Raw genomic sequence first — 22582 nt, forward strand, 5'->3', positions numbered from 1 at the left:
CGAACGGCTGTGTGGTGTTTAGCTGCCAGCCGGGTTAAACCACAACACCTTTTTTTTTTTTCTTTTTTTTTAATTAAGATATGAACTCCACTCCTATTAATAAATGGTTTATGTAACTATACTATTTATTGGAGGGTCAGTTTTGTTCAAATATAAGAAAATGAACTGACAATATCAAACAGTTCCAGTGAGGAATGTTCCATTTTAAATCACTTGGAAGTGTTTTCAAATCTTTTCACCTAAAATGTGAGGAATTACCATGCAATCGATTTTTGGTTTTCACTGCAAAGTCATGTTTTTCTTGGTTTCAAATTAATGAAATGCAGTAGCAATGATCACTTTTACCCTAGTTTTCTAGTTTTAAACAGCCAGAACTGTCAGTTTTCATTCAGAGTCCTTAAATCAAAAATTCATTACGTATGTGTCATCCTGTCATTTTTCCTTGTTAGAGATGCAAAATGAACAGTTGGATTACACCAATACAATATTTTCACTCAGGTTCAAAAAAATCCACCATCACCTATTCACACTTGCAGCAAAGAAGGCATAAGTGGCAGCTTTCACTCAGAGTTCTGTAGCTCAAAGAAAAAGCAAGAACAAGCCTCACATACCTGTTGGAGGAACCGCAGATTTAAACGTAAAATGATGTCTCTAGCTTGTCTGAGGGGATTTGTCATATGAAGCACATTAATATTGTATTTGTTTCTTATAAGTGTGAATGCTATAGAGCTTGAAACATGTAGAATTAATGCCTATGAAAATTTAAAGAAATTAGCAGTACTTCTGTGCTTAATTACTATAGGAAATGAAACTAATTAATAAACTCCCTCACTCCCAATGACCTCAGATGCCAAGACTGTTAAATCCACCATGATAGTCCATGATATAATGTCCATTCTGGGAGAGAATCTCCATGTCTGTGAGGCATGAAAGCAATTCCTGAAAAGACTCTAGGGATCCTAAACATGCTTCTTTGAAGCATACAGACTCTTGAGGCATTTTTTTTGTTTTGTTATGTTTTTGTTTTTTTTTTGTTTTGTTTTCAGAACTGCCCACGCCTCTATGAAGATATAGTTAATATAGTATTTTTTTTTGTAATTTTACTTCAGAGGAAATTTTCTACAGATAAAGTCACAAAGATATTCACTATCTTATCTCATAGTCATAGATTTTATATTTTCTCTTTTTACTTTATTTTATTGGTTTTGTTTTAATCTGACATAAAAGTTGCAGTGTTGAAATATAAGGAAACATTTTTCCTAAGAAATTAGATTGTAAATTTTGTTTATGGAAGGACAGAAAAAATAGACTACAGTTTCAATGGCATTAGCAGCTCTGCTTCCTACTAGCTAGAGTGTCTGGAAAACATCATTGCTTACCATATGGTTTACTAGCCAGCTATAAAATTACTGTTGCAGCAAACAACATGAGACAAGAAAGAGATTTTCACTCTGCACAGCATAGACAGTAAGTATACCCTTCAGGCAATAAAACTACTAGATTTTTTCCCTGAGATAAGTTCTATGTATGAAAACATTCAGAAAAAATCACATATAAGACACCTTGTAATGTTATACCAATAAAAATATATAATTTTTAATAAAAGTCCACTTCAGAATATGCTAAAGTTCCTACATGGTTTTGGTTAATACAAATAAATCAAATCTTTGTGCATATGGCTGTCAGATTTTAAGGTGGTATTCACACAGCCCAATGAAGCTTTATTTCAGGGCTGTCACATTTTTAATCTCTGAACTAGGACAGGTTTGAAGTGGAATAAAGAAGAGGCTTTTATAAACAGGCATTGTAATGATGTCCTCCTTGGTATCTTTCTTTCTTGAATGACTTATTCATCAAATGACTGTAGTATGATCTGCTCAGTAAGGTATAAACTACAATGATTTATATCAAAAATAAGGCCACAAGTAGCAAGTCTGAAAGCATTAGGTCTGACGTATGTATGGGTTGGGCTGCTGCATTTACATCGCAAGGTTTTGGTAGTGGGGGGCTGCAGGGGTGGGCTCGGTGAGCAGAGCTCAGCAGCTGCCCCACGTCAGATCAGAGCCAGCTCTTGGATCCGCTGCGGGCCAGAGCCGAGCCACTAAGCAATATTGTTTGCACCTCTGTGAGAGCAGGTTTAAGAAAGGGGGGGCAGGTGGGGGGGAACTGCTGCACAACAGCAGCTGGGAAAGCCTGGAGTGAGAACCAGCCCTGCAGACCCCAAGAAGTACAGAAGGAGGGCAGGAGGTGCTCCAGGCACGCAGCAGCAGTTCCCCTGTGGCCTGTGGAGAGGCCCCCGGTGCTGCAGGCTGTCCCCCTGCAGCCCCTGGGTCCCACACGGAGCAGATCTCCATGCTGCAGCCCGTGGAGGAGCCCCCGGTGGAGCAGGTGGATGTGGCCTGGAGGAGGCTGCGGCCCATGGAGAGTCCCTGCAGGAGCAGGCCCCGGGCTGGAGCTGCAGCCCGTGGAGAGGAGCCCACGCAGGAGCAGGGGGTCTGGGGGGAGCTTCTGACTGTGGGGGACTCGTGCTGGAGCAGTTTGCTCCTGGGGGATGGACCCTGTGGTATGGAGCCGTGTGGGAGCAGTTCTTGAAGAGCTGCTGCCTGTGGGCAGCCCCTGCGGGATCAGTTCAGGAAGGACGGCATCCCGTGGGTGGGACCCCACATGGAGCAGGGGCAGAGAGGAAGGAGGAGGAACAGGAGATAATAAATAAGATTATGCTGTCTGTTTTTCCCATGATGATAACTGCTGTGTGATCTCCCTGTCCTTATCTCGTCCCTCACTTGTGCCCTTTCCATTGTATTTTCTCCCCCTTTCCCTTAGGGAAGAAGGAGTGTGAGAGTGGTTGGTGAGTTCAGCTGCCCATCATGGTGAGACCACCACAGCTGTGTATTCAGTTTGTTTGGAGGCACAAAACTGCCCCTGTAGCAAGCTCTGTGAGTGTGACACATCAGACCTATTTGGAAGTACAGCATATAGGTGATATGCACATATGCAACATCTTTTAAGATATGCCATTCTTACTGCATATTGGTCATTGTAAACCAAAGAAGTTGAATTTTTCTAGACACATACTGTGATCATTTTCTGGGATTTCCAAATATCCACTATTTCTGTTCCCAGAGCAGGAAGGCAGCAAGCCATAGAGAAAATTCAATAGGATACAAATGGATGTTTTGATTAGTAAATATGCTAGAGAATTTTACAGCCTACTTGTAGATGGCTTGCAAACAGCAGAAAAGATATACCATGAGATAAGTGGAACAATTTTTGTACTTAACTTTATTATTGAACGGGGCGGCTGCATGAGAATTTTAGCTCCCTAGGTTTACTTTCCCTTATAGGCAGTGAGATGGATACTTCAAGGGGACAATTCAAAACCATGACACTAGGATCCTGCCTTTAAACACTTTCTAGAGGAATTATCCATTTTCTCAAGGAATTAATCCAAACTCTTACTTACGTAGTTAAACTAGACTGAAAATAAACACATATGGTTCAAATTGTTCACTTAGCTAGAATTACAAGACCTTCTCAATATTCTGCTGCTCTGGTCACATAAGCTCTGCACTATAGTTTTGCATCTGTGATGACATCCTCCTGCATTAGGAGGGACTGAGGTCTATCTACGTAATTACAGGAAGTTCATCAAGAGCAGTTTTAATGCTGGGAACACCTTGGGTGGCTAATTTGGGTGTGTTGCAGGGTGGATAAACCTGACTGCACTTGTAGCTTGGGTTGAAGGCTTTCATTGAAGGCTGCCATGCAAAATACCTCAATTTTTTTTGGACTGGCACTAACATTTCAGTCTGGACACAGACTGGAAAAGAATACATCTAGCAGAAATTTGGAAGAATTGCTGCTTTGATAAATTTACTTGTGGTTTGAATGCTGTGCTACAGCTGTTATAAATTGGACTTCACCAGTTTGTATTCCTGCTCAGGAATATGTATAATCAAACCTATGGGGGAAACTGTGTGTTCTTCTTTTAGCCTGGGAAAGGAAAAAACATGATCCTAAAGTGTTGACATTTTTAAGAACTGGGTTTGGACATCACTAGCAACATTTTATGGACACAGCAGGGAATCTACATAAAACCTTAATGCCACTAAATCAATGCCAGTTCATTTGCTTTGAGTCAGTGTAATCGGAGACTGCTACAGTTCTGTTTTATTTGTCAAAATGACTTTTTTTTTACTTAGCTAAGAAGCCATGTTTGTTTTATCTTCTTTCTGTACACATTCCCATTCTAGATGAGAACAATGGAATATTTTACTTCAAATATGTGCCCCTCTGACTGCTGTGTGAAAGGAAATTATTGCTCTACCATAATATATACTGCAGTTCTGGTCACTTATTCTGATATATTTTTCTCAGGTTGGAAAACAGGAACAACCAAGAACAAAGAAAAATATATACCTTGAAGTATATTTTCTGACATGTTTAATTTCAAACTGCATCTCCAATAATAACTGGTTTTCATACTGTGATTCTCTGTCAAAAATTTCCAAATATTTGACAAATAGATATGTCTTGCCTTAGTCTTTGATTTGATGACTATCCTATACAAAAAGCATTTACTGTTAGAAGGATAACAGGTTATACTTTATGAGATGCAGCTCAACTTGGGATATCACTTGAGTTTCCATGTACATCTTATACAGTATAAATTAGGTAGAAGCAAAAGAATAATTGCATACTAATGTCAGATGAGGTAGATTAATGGATTAATGAAGCATACATGAATATATTCTTATGTATATTTCAACATCTCAGTGTAATGAGTTAAGCTATCAGTTTATTATTACTGTTAATAATAAATTCTGCCAGTGTGACATCATTTTCAAAACGTTTTTGCTTCTTCACAGAAAAGGTACCACAAAACATTAAAAAACATAAAAACATGACCATTGCCTCTGGGCGCAACTGTATTGTCTGTGGTCAAGCCAGTAAATAATTCTACCAATTTTTGCATGAATACAAAGTAAAATAATTTTGATTTTTGCTCATGAAAAACAGGAAGATTTTCTGTCTTTTTTTTTTTTTTTTTTTTGACTGTTCTCACATTAAAAACTTGAAGACTGGGTAAGCTCTTTATTTTCAGAGCCTTCAGGTGCTTAGTCTTAGTTAGCTTATTTTTTAATTACAAGACAAGTATTCCCAAGAATGACATTAACTGAAATTGCTATATAGGAAATTAATTATGCATTTTTCTTGACAGATTTCTAGAATACTTGATCCTGTGAATAAATACCTGTGTACAAGTTTACTTACATAAGTGGTCCCACTGAGCTCCATGAGCCTGCTTGCATGTCTGTTTATAATATTCCAGCTGCGTATTTTAGTGGTGTGTGAAAATTTCAGCCATGTTATTTTATTTTATTTTTTGAGAGAGAACATTAGCTATTAAAAATCAGTGCTACTTTACACAAAATGTGTTTTACTCTAAAGGTTATTTTCTTACCCTTCAAAATTGTGACTTCACATCAAACTTCTGAAGTCTGACAAAATTACAAAAAAGAAGAGCACATCTCCAAACTATTAAAAGAGAAGCGTGAAAAGTTGTTTAAAGGGTGTTTTATGTCAGCAGCAGTATATTATATGCAGTTCTGCAAATAACATAATGAACAAATTGTGCTTCTGGGGCTTTAACTATTTTGTGGTCTTTGAAAAATTTTAAATTCTTTCATACATCTGAACATACTAGATATGCTTTTATATAACTACACTCAGAATATATGACTTTGCTTATTTTCTATTGCTTCCTCTCCATCATCTTAATATCCCTTACCTGGCATCCAGACTTTTTCTGTCATAAGGAGTTTGTGAAAAGTGTGCCAATATCCACTCCTTCCCACTGAGGACACCCCTTGGTACCTGGTTAAGCACATCCTTTTCCAAAGATCAGAGAAAGTCAGTAGATTTTTTTAGACCAATCACAATGGTGCTAAGTGGGAATAAAATGTTGCATTTTAATGACACAGTGCTGTGTGGCAGAAAAAGATTGGTGCCTCTCATCCCTTTGAGGTATTGTTCTGTCATCCTTCTAACAGTTCCCATGTGCATGAGCAATCAGTGAGTTTAATTTATGATCTTTGTTGCTTTCTAAATGTTTAATTAAGTTAGTGCTTAGTACTGACTCATAAACCTATAAAAACTGAAGGTACTAAACCAATTATTCACTGCATCTGCCCCCCAGATATGTGCTGGTAATGAAAGCTGCTAATCAGCAGTCATGGTACTAAAGGTTAGCTATCCAAGTACTTGTAAAGTAAGGGCATAACCTGTAAACAAAGTCATGGGAAAGGGAAAGGGATTCAGGGAGGAGCAAAATCAACAAAAACTAATTGTGAGAGAAAAGGACTTACATGTTTCCTTGGCCATCATACACCCATCTAGTGCTGCCAAGTCCTTCATAGTCTGAAGCCCAATAATACAAGCATGCATTAATGTGCAAGATAAACAGCAAGTATCCAGTTGTTCGAATGACCCTATAAAAGTCAACAGATTCCAAATAGCAAATGACTAAATTCCTGTTAAAAATATATAGTTTTCCCTCCTTTTAATACGTCACGCTTTGCTTTTTGTGTCAATAATGTATATATTAAGCATACACTAAGTAGCTGCCCACTTGTATTGACTCTGTGAAAAAAAATAGCTGGCCAAAAAAAACTTGTCTTTGATGTTTGTCCAAGGTCAAATAAATATATTTCCTTGAGTATTTGACACAGGATCATTTTTCTAAGTTATGATTTCCTGAGAACTTCATAATCCACCTCTTTTACTGGCTATGAATATTTACATAAATGTGAAGCTATATTAATGTGGCTAGAGGGTACAAAATTATGTGTTTGCCAAACACTGTTCAAGATAGGCTCTGAACTGGTGAACCAAAGCCAAGGAACGTCTGAGGTCAGAAATGAAATGCTTTGCAAGAGCTTTGCTAGGAAGCCTACAGTAGATCTGCTAAATAGTGTGGTTTAGAGGCTACAGCAGGAGTTATATCATTCCTAATCCTGGTTCTTATGCTTATGGCCAGTTCTTCAAAGAACAATGATAATGAACTACTTACGAACAGAGCAGCTTCCTGTTTAATACCGTAATGATCTCATTGTATATCTTCTGTTCAGTGCATGGGGATCAAAAGGAAGATCTCCTGGATTTAGCTTTCTGTTCAAACATTAATGTATCCAAAGGATAAATAGGGAGGAAAAATATAGGACTTGCCTAATAAACACAGAGAGGCTGTTCCATAATGGCTACATCTGCTACAGCCAGAATACAATGCAGTTCACAATGCATAGTAACTGAGAGGGTGGTTATATGCAAGTTTAATAAGGTTTGATTAACTTGGGTCTATAAATTAAGTTAATGGGAGATAATGTTTATGTGGTTTCTTCTGTATTATGCTCTCCTTTGCTTGTTCGTCAGGTGCCATTGCCTGACCTCCTTTGCAAGTCCATGCTACTGAGACATCTACCTACTGGCCCTGTTTAGGATGCTAGCAACTGAATATCACTTCTCTGTTGAAACGTTGCTGCACTTTCGGGACAGCTCTGTTTAGGGCTGGAAGCTGTTGAGAACAGCAGATAGCTGATGTGAGCTAGTAATATTGCAAAACCGATCATGCTAGGACTAGTGCATTTGTTTCAATCCATGCATGTGTACTCCTGAGGCCAGAGTAAAGGTTCTGGAAGCCCTTGCTGCAATATATGTTATATTTCTCTAGGTGCATGCTTACTCTGACATAATGGTATAGTAACTTTTTCTAGCTGTATTCCTACAAACTCAAACTGTGGAATTTGAGAAGTGAATCCATCCAGGCCCACTGAGAAACTGAAAAGCAATTTCTTCACCTTGTGGAAATTCAGAGAAGCCTGCTCTTGTACCAACAAGACTTAAAAAAGCATAAGAAAAAAAGAAAACTCCTCAATAAGTGAAAGGAGAGGGTAACATATGAATAAGCTTTTAGAAGGACAGCATCTCATAAATACTTTAGCAGAACTTTCAGACTTCTAAGGTATTTTATTTCACAGGTATCTGAAAACATGAAACATGATGTTTCAACCTCCTTTTTGAATTTCTAAATCACATTAAATATCTCATTTGCAATGTATGGATACAAAGAGTACCATTTAAGTGCAATATTCTCTGAAATAAGTTGGTAATGTTATTTTAATAAGATGGTATTTATGCTGCAGCAGCACACAGGAACAAGATTTTGCTCCAGGACTGGGACAACAAAAGAAATCTGTTGGTGTAAGAACTGAACAGGATAAATTAAAGCTGTTGACAACATTTGTCAGTAAATGACAATAATGGTAATAGAGTAGATAGGTTGATTGGGTCCTAGCTGCAGCAGTGACTTCTGAGAGACCTATGAAATTTACCATACCCGTGTCCATGGGCTGCCTGAGTTGGAACCAAAATTCTTCAGGTGAATACAGAAGGTGAGAACATAGTGCAGTAGACAACAATTGTAATCACTGTTTGAGAGCTGTACTGAACTGATTCTCATTCCAAGTTTAGTCAAGGTAGTGGAGGATCAAGTTTGTGTATATGCCAGGTTCATGGTGAGAGCATGTTTGAAGAAGAATGTTGACATAGGCTCAAGCTCATAACTTTTATAAAGTACAAATAAACAGCTACTTAGAATTTGGCACTGCTAGGAACCTAAAGAAGCTGTTCTTTTAGCTCTTTCACTAAAGAAACTTCTTTCTGATTGTTCCGATCAGTTAAATTTTGACAGAAGTCTCAGTGTGGTGAACATTTTGCATGAAAGTAGCCTTTACACTCAAGCAGGCCAGCTGAACTGAACAGGACTTCATAGGTAAACGAAGTTTTAAATTTATTATTTTAATGATTACAATAAAGACAAAGAGACATTAAAAAAGATCTTAAATTGAACAGTTAAAAATGCACCATACTGTGCCAACAAAGATGTTCTGTCCAACACTCACCGACAACTTATGACACTGAATGAAAGGCATTCTGTGCCAAGCTTTGCATTCTACAAGGATTTAATAAGCACATACCTGTAGATGTATGCTTTATCCAGAATAGCTTCCAAACGGTCATTAAACTCAAAAAATGTGTTATGCTGAATGGAAAATAAGTGAAAGTCATCCAATCATTATCTTTCACCACACTTTTTTTTTTTTTTTTTTTTTCAGTAATACTGTTATTAGTTCACATGCACATTTTGAAAATAATGGCTTTTTCAGCAGTCTGACTTTCTTTAAATATTTATCTAAAGGTGAACTGCAAAGCAAAGATAAAAATTGAGTAAAACATTGTTTTGGGTGTTGAGTGTCCATTAATCTGATTACAGAGATAACCTTGCTGTTTAGGTCAGACTGATGTTGATAATTGGCTTCTACTTCTTCAAATGGATATAACTGCCTAGGCAGCTTTATCAGAAGCATTACAGGTATAAAAATCTTTTATTTTTTATTTTTTATTTTTTATTTTTATTTTTATTTCTTTCTTTTTCTGAAATTCCAGTAACTGTTCAGTAAGTGATCATATGTATCAGCAACCACATATATGTATATGATTACATAGTAATAATTGCTGCTGCATTCAATTCCTCCTGTTAATAATTCCTATTTCACCTTTAGCCCTACTAAATCTTGGTTTGCTCAGCCCAGAGCAGGGCAGGCTGAGGGGAGGCCTCATGGCAGCCTGAAGCTCCCTCATGAAGGGAGTGGAGGGGCAGGCGCTGAGCTCTGCTCTCTGGGGACAGCGACAGGACCCGAGGGAACAGCATGGAGCTGGGACAGGGGAGGGTCAGGCTGGGGGTTAGGGAAAGGTTCTGCACCCACAGAGGGTGGTCGGGCAGAAGGTGACCACCCCAGGGCAGTGGTCACGGCACTGAACCTGCTGGAGTTCAAGAAGCACGTGGATAACAATCTGATGTGTAACACATGATCTGATTTTTGGGTGATTCTGTGTGGACCCAGGATTTGGACTTGATTATCCTTGTGGCCCCCTTGAGATATTCTATGATTCTATGATTCTTTGATAATATTCCCGTATACATTTTTGCTGTTGTTCAGTATACATCTGCTTGACTAATACCAGGTACACTTTAACATTTCACTCTTTCATACTGTTTTGGCTCTGATTTATGGAAGTATGAAGTTTTGTTGAAAACTGAAGTGAAGAGCACCTTCGTTTTATTCTCAGAGTTCTTGTTGCTTCTTCCAACTTTAAATGAAAGCCATTTCTTTTTCAACATACTGCTCCATATCAAGTGCAGTTTCATAAATGGTTTGTAAGTAGAAAAGACATTCACCTTGTTATACATGACTATCAATAATTGTTTTGGTTATGCAGACACAGTATTTTGATGGTGATTCATACAGAGGTAGTTTTACAAAACAAGAGAGAGAAAAATAATATGGCTCTGAGGTAGCATTTAATCTGATCAGAGGAATAGTACAGAGCCTATCATATAGCACAGAGAGTTCAGAGACAGACTGTGCTCATGTGTGGAGAACATAGTTAGGCCTGTTAGGTATTGTGAAATAAAGGTACAGGGATGTTGTGTAACTACATCTGAGCCCCTCCACAGCACACTCCATGTCTTTGGACTCAATGACAAAAGTGGGTTTATGCTTGTTAAATGTGCCGTGTACTGCTTACATTGTCATTAAAACTTCCACCTTTGCTTTTAAGCACCTGACATAACCAACAGAAGGAGAAAATACATTGGCATCAATTAGCGGTCTTAAATGAATATTCTTGATGTTTGAAAACTAAACAGTTTATTTAAGATTAATCTAATTTAAATGATGGAAACAAATCTTTGTTAATCACAAAAGAGCTTTTTATTATAAGAAAGCTACAAGAAAAATAAGAGAATAATGGCTTCAGTTTGCTAGATTTTTTTTTTCTGTTTATATACTGATGTAGCTTAGACTCAGAAGATACCTGAAGATATTTTTCATTTTCTAAGCTCCATATTCCTAAGTATTATAAACGTATTTTCACTGGGATTTAGAAGCATTTATGTGTGGATAGCCATCTATTACTAACACAGATCTTACCTTTAGCATTCTATTTGCTCTAAATGCTGGGTTAAATCCAAAGAAGATATATAAAACCTCAAATGGCAATACTGATATCACATCAAGCTGTTGAGGAGCAGAGAGAGAGACTTCAAAATAATCATAATGCATTTACTTGCTGTCAAAAACCTACTTAGATTGAATCATGATTGAGTACAAAATTAGAACAGTCAGCAAGCTATGCCCATAACTTCCAAAGTACTAGCAGGCAAGATTATCTCTGAAAACACCAGTAGCTTTGCTTTGCCCTACTTTTAAGTCCCTTGTGCCCGAGATTTTCTTCTGTTTCATGGGGATTATTACCAGTCTCTCAGATATTTGGCTATTAATACATTCTGTTATTTCAATTACGGTTCTGACAAGACTGAAATGGTAGGCATGTGGCTGGTAAATGGGGGTGCAAGAAACACCTCATGGGCACTTCTACAGCTTTTAAGGCCAGGCTGCCTAAAGCAATCTGGGTGATCATAGTGAATTAGACTCCTTGTTTGCAACTGGCAAAATCCATGTGTTTCATACAAAAGATTCATCATAGGATCATAGGAACTTAAAAATATTAATGTGTAATACTGGTTTCTGTTGTATTTGGATGCTTCTACTTCCCTTATCACTAAGATTTTGAACATCTCTCCACAGTCCACCAATTGTATGATTACTTACTGCCTACTTTATTCTTTCTAAGAATATTGTTCAAAGAAGCAATGCTGTGGGAAACTTGGCTTTGTCTAAAGATTTGTGTCTTTCAATGCTTTTCTCTGTTACCAATAACTTTTGGGAATACAAGAGGAACATGGAACTGTGGGCTTCATCTTCCTGTAATCAGAAATGTCTCTGCCCTGAGAGATACAACTCACATTGGCAGCAACACTGCCCTTTAATTCCATGCAAGGAAGATACAGTTAATACCAGAACTCTGTGAAAAAAGGAAAGCAAGGAAAAACTTGACTGAGGATAAACAGCCTTCTACGGCCTCCCTCTCTCAGACACGTCTAAGAAGAAGAAAAGATTAGTCAGAAGTGCTTTAATACCAGTAACTGTTAAATGGTACTTAATCATTTGACTAATTCCCAGTTAATATCTATATCTTGCATGTAGTGAGAACACTCAGCTTCCATTAGTTCCTGTAGAAATCAAGAGCACTAAACCTATTTCAAGAGTGAACCAAAATTAAAACTCTACATATCCATTTCATTCTTTTGAGTTTAGTTTGACTCTCTTCTGCTAATTTTGCTGTAAAGTGTTTATTTGGGCTTTAAATCCTGAAGAAATTTTGGATAGCTTACCTTCAGGCATATAGATAATGCAATGTTGCAATCACAGAGACAAATTTTAGCTCCAAAACAAGACAGGTGCAAAAGTATATATAAAAGAGATAGCAAAAAATGTGTTTTCAGAGATGTAGGCTCAGTGTCACAGAACTACATGTGTATCAGGAATTCAGCAGACTACCTTCCCTCAGTTGATAAATCCAATATTTTGGAAAAAAAAAAAAAAGAACAATTATTCTAAATAATTTCTATTTTTTTTTTCTTTTGAATTTAGAAAGTACTATGAGCATCAGAAACATTGCTTCAAATTTTTATTTGCTTGTGTGAGCATTGGCATATTCACTAACATCAAGTACTTCATAGAGTTCACTGAACAGAGTTATCACCTAATTAAAACTTTTTATTTTGTTTAATGTACTCCTGGCAAACTATGTTGTTGTCTTTCAGTTTGTATGGGGATGGCCTTGCACAAATTCATCCTAAATAATAATTTTATTAATTTCATTTTGTTCAATTATTATTACTTAGTATTATTTAGACTTGAATTTATAATTATTATGTTTTACAATTAAACACTCTTTATGGGGACAGCAACACCAGCGAGAACTGACATTCCATAAACTCAGCACTTTCTGCTGACTTTTTAAAATCAACAGTGCTTCTCAGGGAATGAAAAGAACCCATGGAATCCTACAACCAGAAGCTGCAGTATGACACCAGTAACACAGGATCTACTTACCCGAAACTTCATAGAGCTGTGGTAGAATTTCTTCATTTCTTCTTTGTCTGACTACAGTGATGATGAAAGAAGAAAAAGGCGTAGTCAAGAACAGCATGTCAAGAATGAGCTCTGCTATTCTACAGTAATAATACTCTTCTGGTAATAAGGATGATAGCATTTATATTAACAGTGGTTTAAAAGTATAAATGGAGAAATATCTGTAGGAAGTTGTAGTATTTTTATTAGACCAATTTACCTTAGACTAGATTTTATTAGACCTGCTTGAAAAAATCAGGTTTGGGCTTATCTATTTTTTATCCAAGTGTGGCTTTTGGTCTGACAAAATATGCTATATTTTCACAAAAACCTTCCCTCTTGAGGTCTCGGTACTGGCTGGTCCTTGACCTAACACCCTTCAATTTTGGGGCCAAATGCTCCTTTTGACTTTAGTTGTTCCAAGAGAATGTTTCTGATGGTGCTATACAAAACTACCTCATTGAAAGCTGGCATTAACATGCTAAAATTATTAGCATTATAATAATCAATGCTGCATTCATTAGTAATGATTAGCTATTTATTTTTAAACTGCTCTCCATAGGAACTGATGCTAATACCTTAGTAAGAAAGGCTAATCACAAGTATCTAAAGAAATGTGTCTATTATTATACTTACTGAATTTATGCCAGGGACACTTTAAAAATAGACTTAAAATCTTAAGGACTTTTCACTATTATCATTTTAAGCATTAAACTCAATGCAAGAGATCAGGCAGTAGATGATTTCTTCACCCACTAAAATCTTTGAATTGTGCAAAGAGTTTCAAGGGAAATGAAAGGTAAGCTTCCTACATTAAATTTTTAACCTTGTTCATAAAACTCAAGTTTTCTAGGATTTCAGCAAGATTACCAATTTTTGAGTGGCTAGGCATAGAAAAATACATTACTGCACTGCATTTAATATCCATCCAAACTGTATTTCCACAGTCCTATCTGAGATTCCTCTGTAAAAGTTGTTAGTAATATCTTGGATGTGTAAAATTCTACATAAAAGCACTGATCTAAAGCTAGTTCCAAATTACATTTGAGGATACGTAATTTGGAATTTTCAGTCTCTTGGGCACAATAATGTCACGCTGAAGTTATATATTTATTATTATTATTATTATTTTTTTTTTTTACATGAGGTTTTCTTCTATAAGAAGGAATCAAAAGCAGGGAAGATTTTAAAGAAAAGAGCATGTTCTATATGTCCTTTTGATATGTTAAGGGTAAATCTTTACCTTTTTATAGGCACGTGCATATAGTTTAATTTTGTACGATTCTCTAAAAATATAACATAAAACAGTAGCAAAAAGCAAAATTGTATATGTATATATATACACTATGTATATATACACGCACACACTATATATATATACACGTATATATATATATATATCCCCAGAAAAAAAAAAAAAAAGAAAACCCAAACCACCACCAACAAAAAACAAAGAAAAACAACACACACACACACAAAATCAAATGTTTTTGAAAATATCTTGAAATAACTGGGAATTGTTCTGATTTAGGCAAAAAAATATAACCTCACAATCTGTAACAAAGTGCTTATACTCTGTTCAGATGTAGCAGAATGGGCACTGTCTTCATCTATGATTCCTGCACAATTGGAATGGAAAGCTGAAAGTTTCACACAAACATATAAATGCATACATACATGTATGAGTATACAGTCATATAATCACTGATTCGAGTGAAGCTGGACCAATTTACTCCTGGTAAGAAAGAGTTTTATGCATGTTCTGGCTGCTTGGATCTGTTGTCTCCTGACCTGCTTTTCTATTTTAAGGATTTTTGTATGTAGAATTGACTTGTCCAGAATGTAGGCAATATATATGTTTCCTTCTTCCAAAACAGGATAATAGAAGGTCAATGAAGAATATAGGTATATTTTGATAACTAAAATGCTGTGTAGATTTGACATAGTAGGAAATGTGTGTCAGCAATTTCTATAATGTACCGCAACACATAACCAATACTTGTGGAAAACCTACTTCCAATACTTACTATTATATCTCCGCCTTTTAAAAATTGCACTCGGGGCTGGAAAACCAGCAGATCACACAAGTAGCATATATCACAGATGATGTCTATGGTAACCCAATATATTGTATTACTTGAAGTTTGATACGGAAATACAAAGCGAAGAGGGATAAACCAGCAATTCCAGTTATAGGCAACTGTCACAAGCATGAGCCATGCTACATAACGTCGATCTGAAAGACAAAATAATGAATTTCCAGGCATGAAATTATAACCTTTTTTCATTCTTTTAGATATACTTATTCTAGTGAAGCCTCTGGGAACTTTTCTTTCCAGAGCAACCTATAATTCTTCCTTTTTCAGTAACACAGTCTCATAAAAGTCACACAGGTTGAAAATAGGAATCACGCAACGAATAACAAAAGGGAAAAAAAAAGTTTATGAGATTATGCAGAATTTAACTTATCTGAAAAAGTTCAGTGTTTTGTTGATGCATACTATAACTGACAGAATAATTATCTGACCTTAATGAATGGGAGAAATTCTAGATCAAGAGTCATCAGGTTTAACTGTGGTTGTTTTATATATCAGCTTCATGGCACTTACAAAATCACATTGTTATAGCCTTACTACTGTTGTCAGTTTTCATGGCTTTTTCCTGTTAGGGAATGTAAGTTCTTGAGGGCTGGATCTATGTATCCCTCTGAACTGTAAAGAGGAATGTGGATATTGCTGTACCTTGTAGGTACCATACAATACTGAGTCACTTCAGCATGCCTTTACTCCATTCTATTGCACAGTTTTAATTTACCTGTGTATGAGTCTATGCTGTCTGGTAGTTGTAGATAGGTCATGTATTTTTTCAGTGGTGGTTTTTTGAATTTACAGCAGAGCATATCACAGTAGTGATCCTCCTCTGGCTTTGCTTCTGCTTCCTCTTTCTTTTCTTCCTTTTTTTCATCTTTTGGTGGAGGTGGAGGCTTCTTTTTTGACGGCGCTAGTGAAAATAGAATATTACAACATTATAACCTTTTAACAGTTATTTAATTACTACACCCTCTATTAACATATACAAGAGCTTCATCGTGTTAAAAACTCTTCTAAAAACACTTGGGAGTGACTAAAGCTACAATTCATTACAATACTGAGTGTATTAGAAAACAGATCGGAATAAAATAACCACTGATATAATCATGCACACCTGCTATCACAAACGGCATTTCATGTTAAAGAGTGCAATATATGATACTGCATTTCTTTGGACAGTGCCCACAACCAATGCTATAGCACACCGACAAGAAAAAAAGGTAATTCATAATTCAGCATTCATTAATTCACCTGGGCATTTCTCTTTACATGATTGTTGCAAGTAATGCATAGTTATGATGGAGATAAGAAAAGGTGTCTGTGCCATGGGCTGATCTCTCCCCACACCTGAGATCTGATATGCAAGATGCAGTAGGTGAAACTAATGGGAAGCCTATGGTTTTCTACATTTATATGCTTACGAAGCCTTGTGGCACTCCTTTGAGCTCTGTTCTTCCATCTTGGATAACTTTTTGTCCCATTAATTCTGGTGGCTTTACCTCTGAATAGGATACACAGTCTTAGCAGCAAATTGATGAAATGGAACTATAGTCATTTGAGAAATAAATGATTGTAAGTTTTACAAAGAGGACAAAAGAGGCAAATGAGCAAAGTATTATTTAAAAAAAATTGATTTCCTTTATTAGCTGGTACAGTTTATATGATGTTAAGCTCTGTTTTTTCTATCTTATTAAAAAATGGGTAAACACTAAGCAGCTTCTCTGTTTATGGCAGAATATCAAATCACCACACTCAATTCTTAGTGAAAAAGAAATGAAGTAAAACTTTCCTATAAAGAGTAACAACATTGTATTTGTTTGCTGTTTCATATTTTATCAGAAGTCAATATCTGATGAATTTCAGATGAGTTTGCTCTACTTGAAACACATACCTAGAGTCCTCAGTGTGTCTGGAAGTTTGCTGCCATGGCTAAAATTTTATTTCCTTTTACACAACAGATCTAATCTCAGATTGACCTATATTTACTTGTAAGATAGATAGGTTTCCTCATATGTTTCAGATTCATCCCAATGAATAAAGGTATCTAGGATTTAATTAAAAATGTATAAAACTCCTTGACAGACATGATTCTAGACTTGATTGTCCAATATTTTCCCCTGTGGTGGTTTTACTTGGGTGGGCAGCTGAGCTCCACTCCAACTGCTCGCTCACTCCCCCTCCTCAAAGAGGAACAGGGAGAAAATATGATGAAAGGGGCTCAAGGGTTGAGATAAGGACGAGGAGATCGCACAGTAATTATCATGATGGGCAAAACAGACTCAGCATAGGGAGACAGTAAGATTTATTACCTATTACTAACAAGCTAGAGAAATGAGAAACAAAGGAAAGAAAGCAAAACACCTTCCCCCCCATCCACCCTCTTCCACCTCCTTCCCCTAAGCGGCACAGGGGAATGGGGGAATGGGGGTTATGGTCAGTCTATAGCGCTGCTTCGTTGCCACTCATTATCACTCTCATCCCCTGTGCTGTGGGGTCCCTCCCATGGGATGCAGTCCTTACTGAACTGATCTTGCATGGGCTGCCCACAGGCAGCAGCTCTTCAAGAACTGCTCCAGATATGGGTCTGTACCATGGGGTCTGTCCGTCCGGAGCAAACTGCTCCAAACTGGATCCCCCACAGGCAGCAGCTCCTGCCAGGTCACCTGCTCCTGCATTGTCTCCTCTCCACGGGCTACAGGTCTGGCCCAGAATCTGCTCTGTCAGGGGTCTTCCACAGGCCGCAGTCTCCGTCGGTGCAGGTCCACCTGCTCCACCGCGGTACTCCATGGGCTGCAGGGGGACAGCCTGCTTCACCATGGTCCTCACCACAGGCCGCAGAGGACTTCTGCTCTGGCGCCTGGAGCACCTCTCCACCTCCTTCTTCACTGACCTTGGAGCCTGCAAGGCTGTTCCTCACTACTCTTACTCTTTCAGCTGCTGTGTGGCGCTTTACTTCTCCTTTTTTTTTTTTTTTTTTTTTTTTCCCCTGTCTTAAATATGCTCTCACAGAGGCGCAAAACAACATCACTTATTGGCTCAGCTCTGGTCAGCAGTGGGGCCCTTACCAAACATGGGGCAGCTTCTAGATCCTTCTCTATGGCCCCCTGCTATAAAAACCTTGTCACATAAACCCACTACATTCCCACAGATGTTTCAGTGAGGGGGTTTAAAGGGATTTTGTACCTAAGGACCTGGCTTACTGTAAACTATTATAGGTGGCTTGACTCCAGTCAGCACAAAGTTATTCATTTCAATGAGTAAACATGTGAAGTTTGCTATACTTACCAAAAAATGTTATCACAGCATTTTCTATTCCCACAACATAATCTTTAAACTCAACAGATACACAGCTATTTCATACATTCTAGTGTCACTTACAAGCTGTAGGACTGCCTTCAGGGGAGGATAGCACAGGGTCTTTCAGTTTTTCCTTATAGACTGTGGCCCTTTCCCGCATTTTTCTGACAATCTCTTGAAGCTGGGCATCAGCATACTCATTTGTTTGGAATCCTTGAGGTGTTGTCTTCTGTGTGCTGAAAGGAGAAGAGCTTAATGTGGTGGAAAGCTATAGAAGAAATAGTGCTAATTCTACAATATGAGCAGAATTCAAACATTATACTGGATGTTTATTGGCCACAATGCTTATTCATATCATTTAATTCACTGTAAGTGGACACATGAGTTAACTGCTGTTGCTTCCAGCTTGTGTGAATTGATATTGCTGGCTGCATCCAGCAGTATACATGATATTTCAGACAGAGGAGGTCAGGGTACACCATGCTCTGTTAGCCTTCTACAGGAATGGCATAACTTTTCACCAAGTTCTGCTTTGACTATGTAAGACCTAGAGCTTATCCTATGTATTTGCTAAGATACAAAGCATGTTCTTCCCATCTGTGAAGTAAAATAAGGTCATTATTATATGGTAATATCCAGATGTTGACAGGATGTAACTGAGTTATGTTGAAAAGATGCATACAGTGGTCCAGGTGGAGAGATTATATTTACTTCATGCTCGTAATCCTTGGAAAACTGATTTCATCTATGATTTTTTATGGGTTTTAGCTACTAGGAAATAATAAAAAATACATACTTTTTACCTGGTGGGAGAAACCAGTGGGGTTCTTGCTGTTTCCCCAGTCTCCACTAAGAGGTCCCCCACTGTGTCTTTACTCACGCTCACAGTAACACTGAGATGACGTTCCAGCAACAAGCATTTCTTCAGACTTAAAGACGTTTGATTTTCTAATACCTGCACTCTCACATTGTGCACAGAGACTTATGGCTTTAATAGGATCTATGCATACTGCTCAATCAATTAGAATATCTAGCTGAGAGTGTTCCTTGATCAACTCCTTTAGGCTTATTCTTACTTGAAATTTCATCCTTGGTTACTTGTTATAGTCTGACTACACAAACTGGGGACATTTTGGAATGCCAAGCAGTTGGCAGTTGGACCATGCATTTGGACTTCCTCTGTGTGGAGACCAGGATATGGATTTTGCTCTGTATCCTAGACTGAACACTTCTCAACTGGTGTCTCACCCTAGTGTCACAGCCAGCCAGCGAGAGTTATTGCAGGTAGGTGCAGGACAGCAGGTGGCCTACTCCCACGCTGGTCACAAATGCTGTTGTCACAACTGCTGTTTGGCACAATCCAGCTGTGCCCAATACAGGGAGTACAGCAGAGTAGTGCTCTTTCTTAAGGGTTTTTCAGCTCTGTACCAAATACCGGATGGGGCTGTTACAGCAAGAGAAGCAGCAGACCAAGAGTGAAGCAAGCCAGAAATTTCCCATTTCTGGAGATCTTCCCAAAGGTAAGTAGCAAGAAAGAGGTACAACAGCATATTGGGTAGGGAAGAAGTGAAAAATACTGCAAAGGATCTTTGAATAAACATTATGTCTCCTCAAGTCTTAAACTGACTATTATGTTCCTAACAGGAGGAGCTGCAATTAAAAAAGGAGTGTCTCAGGGTTTTTTGAGAATCACAGTTTTCTGGAGACACACTACAGATCATGTTGCCCAGAGAAGTATAATTTAAGGATGTGAAAATGCTTCTGTAATAAAACATTGGATAAAATGGAGATAAGTCATTAAAAACAGAAAAAGCAGAAGTCTGAAGTGTGAGTTTATCATTCTTCTGTAATTTCTATTTCTTAAAACTCTCCAGACAGGAGATTAATCAAACTATTCTGATATACTTTGTAATCTCATCACAGTTTATTTTATGTCACATACTCCCTTTGCTCCAGCCATCTGCAGTGTATTGAAATTCTTTCTTATTTTGAGCTAACATGTCACAATTGGTTTTTCAGCTTTATGCAAAGAATTTAAAATAATTCTTACTCTTTTCTGTTGCTGTATTTGCTCAGGGCAATAGCTATTTTATACAAAATACACATATCAGAAATGTCATAAGAAAAGCTCCTGCTATCTGCTTTCAAGGGATAAGCCAAAAGTTGTGTGGGATTTCTTCTATTCCACAACCTCTCCAAAACAAGATAAAGTCTTCTCTATCATAAATTTGGTGCTTTATCGCTGCAGTGTAGGAACCATGTTCTTATTTGGTACTGATTGGAAGCTATGTGAATCTGTTTAATGTTATTTGCCCTGCAGTTGATAAGAAATTGATTTTCCTTGCCCCGCTTCTCATTTGGTTTGCATGAACTCCTCCTCTGTTACTTTGTAGTAAAGAGATGATTAAATTTTCTGTGGTTAATATAAAAGGAAAAGGCTACATGTTGAACACTGGTAATTTGAAGGTATATTTTGTGTGTGTACTTCACGTGGAAGTGCACTTTAAATTGCCTTGGCTAAGGAAACCCTTTCAAACTTCACCTCTCACACTAGGTGGTGCTTTGCCATGAATATGTGACACCAGTGCTACGCAGTTGCTTTTCACTTCATGCTACGCTCTGGTGGAAATTAGGGCCTGGCTCAGCACCTCCTACTGCGCCTGAGGTAATTACTCAAGAAGATTAGTGGTGCTTTCCTCTCTCTCTTTTTTTTTTTTTTTTTTGTTTGTTGGTTTGTTTGTTTGTTTGCAGATGTTTCTTTCACTATGTGTGTGCTCTTTCATGTGTAAATCTTTTAATAGCTCTATTAATAGACATATATTTTTTAAATTCATATACATAAGCACATAGCTGCCAGCAGAACATGTGTGAGCAGCCAGCAGAAACAAGAGCAGTGGGTAAGACCCTGATAATGTCATTTGCTGCTTTGAAGACACCACATTCAGAGAGTAATTGGTACCTCACACTAAATTACAGTATTTTCTCATTCTGGTTCACTGCTCCCCAGACTTTAGAATCTTGTGCTTGTCAGAAGGGCTACTCTGACTTACGTTTTTACCATGCTCTGTTAAGGAGATAATGCCACATTTGAATAAGTAATTATGTTCATACAGACTGTGTTGATTTCACACTGGGCTCTTTCTGGCATTATTCTGAGCATGAAAGTTCTCACTTGGTGATCAGACTTGTGGGTATTGCTCATTTCCTGGTTTGCCTCTGCCTGCGTGTCACATAGCAGAATAGTTTGTGGCATGCAGGGGCAGAGCTGCACGTTCAGAGGTAAATCTCCCTTAGAGGCATACTGCTTAGCTGGGCAGAAAGATACTTCCTGGATTTTCTGCTAAGTGCAATGTTTTGTCTCTAAGCTGATGTATTATTCTTTAAGCAAATTTATCTCTGACCTCTGTGCAATATTTTACAATAGTTGTAGGCCTATACTTGTAACACCATACAGTCCTTTACAGAGTGGAAATATTTTTACACTGCAGAAGTAGTAACTTCACATGGTCCAGAAAATGAAATAGTCAGGACCACAACTCATGTACTAGGCATGTAGTTTTGTTAATACTTCAAACATACTTTGCTTAGCAATAGCAATGTATGTAACAAAATTATAATAATAATGCATTTTTTTTTAATCTTCTTAACTTGTAGATTTTAACTTAACTTAATTCTCCCCAGGCCAAGAGAAAAGATTTAGACACCTGTAACACAGCAGAAGAAAAAGCCCTTGAAAGAACAGGCTATGGAAATACAGCGTTGAGTGTACTAATGTATGGAACATCTGTTAAGTACTGCAGCTTTGAAGATTTCTGTGTTCAACAAAACAGAAATCAAGAAATGTTATGGGTTATTTCAGAATAAAGCATGTTTAACCTTTTCTAAATTGAAATTCGGAGCTTCTTTCCTGTTTTCTGGACATGAACACCAAATATTGAGTTCAACTTCCTCTTTTATCTATCACGTCACCCCCAAGAAAAAGTATTTCATAAATACATGCTGCTGCCTGAAAAAAATCCATACTGCTTTTTGCTGAGTTCAGTTATAACCCTTCTTTTTGCAGCACTTAAGAAAATTTCTCCTACCTACTTGGGAATA

General features: G+C 37.5%; 1 protein-coding gene across 1 annotated transcript in view; it reads right to left on the minus strand.

Annotated features, from left to right (window-relative positions):
- CNGB3 (cyclic nucleotide gated channel subunit beta 3) overlaps positions 1-22582 on the minus strand; it is a 66589-nt gene that overhangs the window by 16587 nt on the left and 27420 nt on the right. The window contains exons 4-10 of the mRNA XM_035317221.1: positions 18566-18720; positions 15912-16097; positions 15121-15333; positions 13080-13126; positions 11052-11138; positions 9036-9100; positions 6369-6491 (exon numbers count right to left, since the gene is read on the minus strand). Coding sequence (XP_035173112.1) covers positions 6369-6491; positions 9036-9100; positions 11052-11138; positions 13080-13126; positions 15121-15333; positions 15912-16097; positions 18566-18720 — 876 coding nt within the window. The remainder of the gene's footprint in view (positions 1-6368; positions 6492-9035; positions 9101-11051; positions 11139-13079; positions 13127-15120; positions 15334-15911; positions 16098-18565; positions 18721-22582) is intronic.

The sequence above is a fragment of the Oxyura jamaicensis genome, chromosome 2 (assembly GCF_011077185.1).
Source record: "Oxyura jamaicensis isolate SHBP4307 breed ruddy duck chromosome 2, BPBGC_Ojam_1.0, whole genome shotgun sequence".
NCBI classification, from domain to species: Eukaryota; Metazoa; Chordata; class Aves; order Anseriformes; family Anatidae; genus Oxyura; species Oxyura jamaicensis.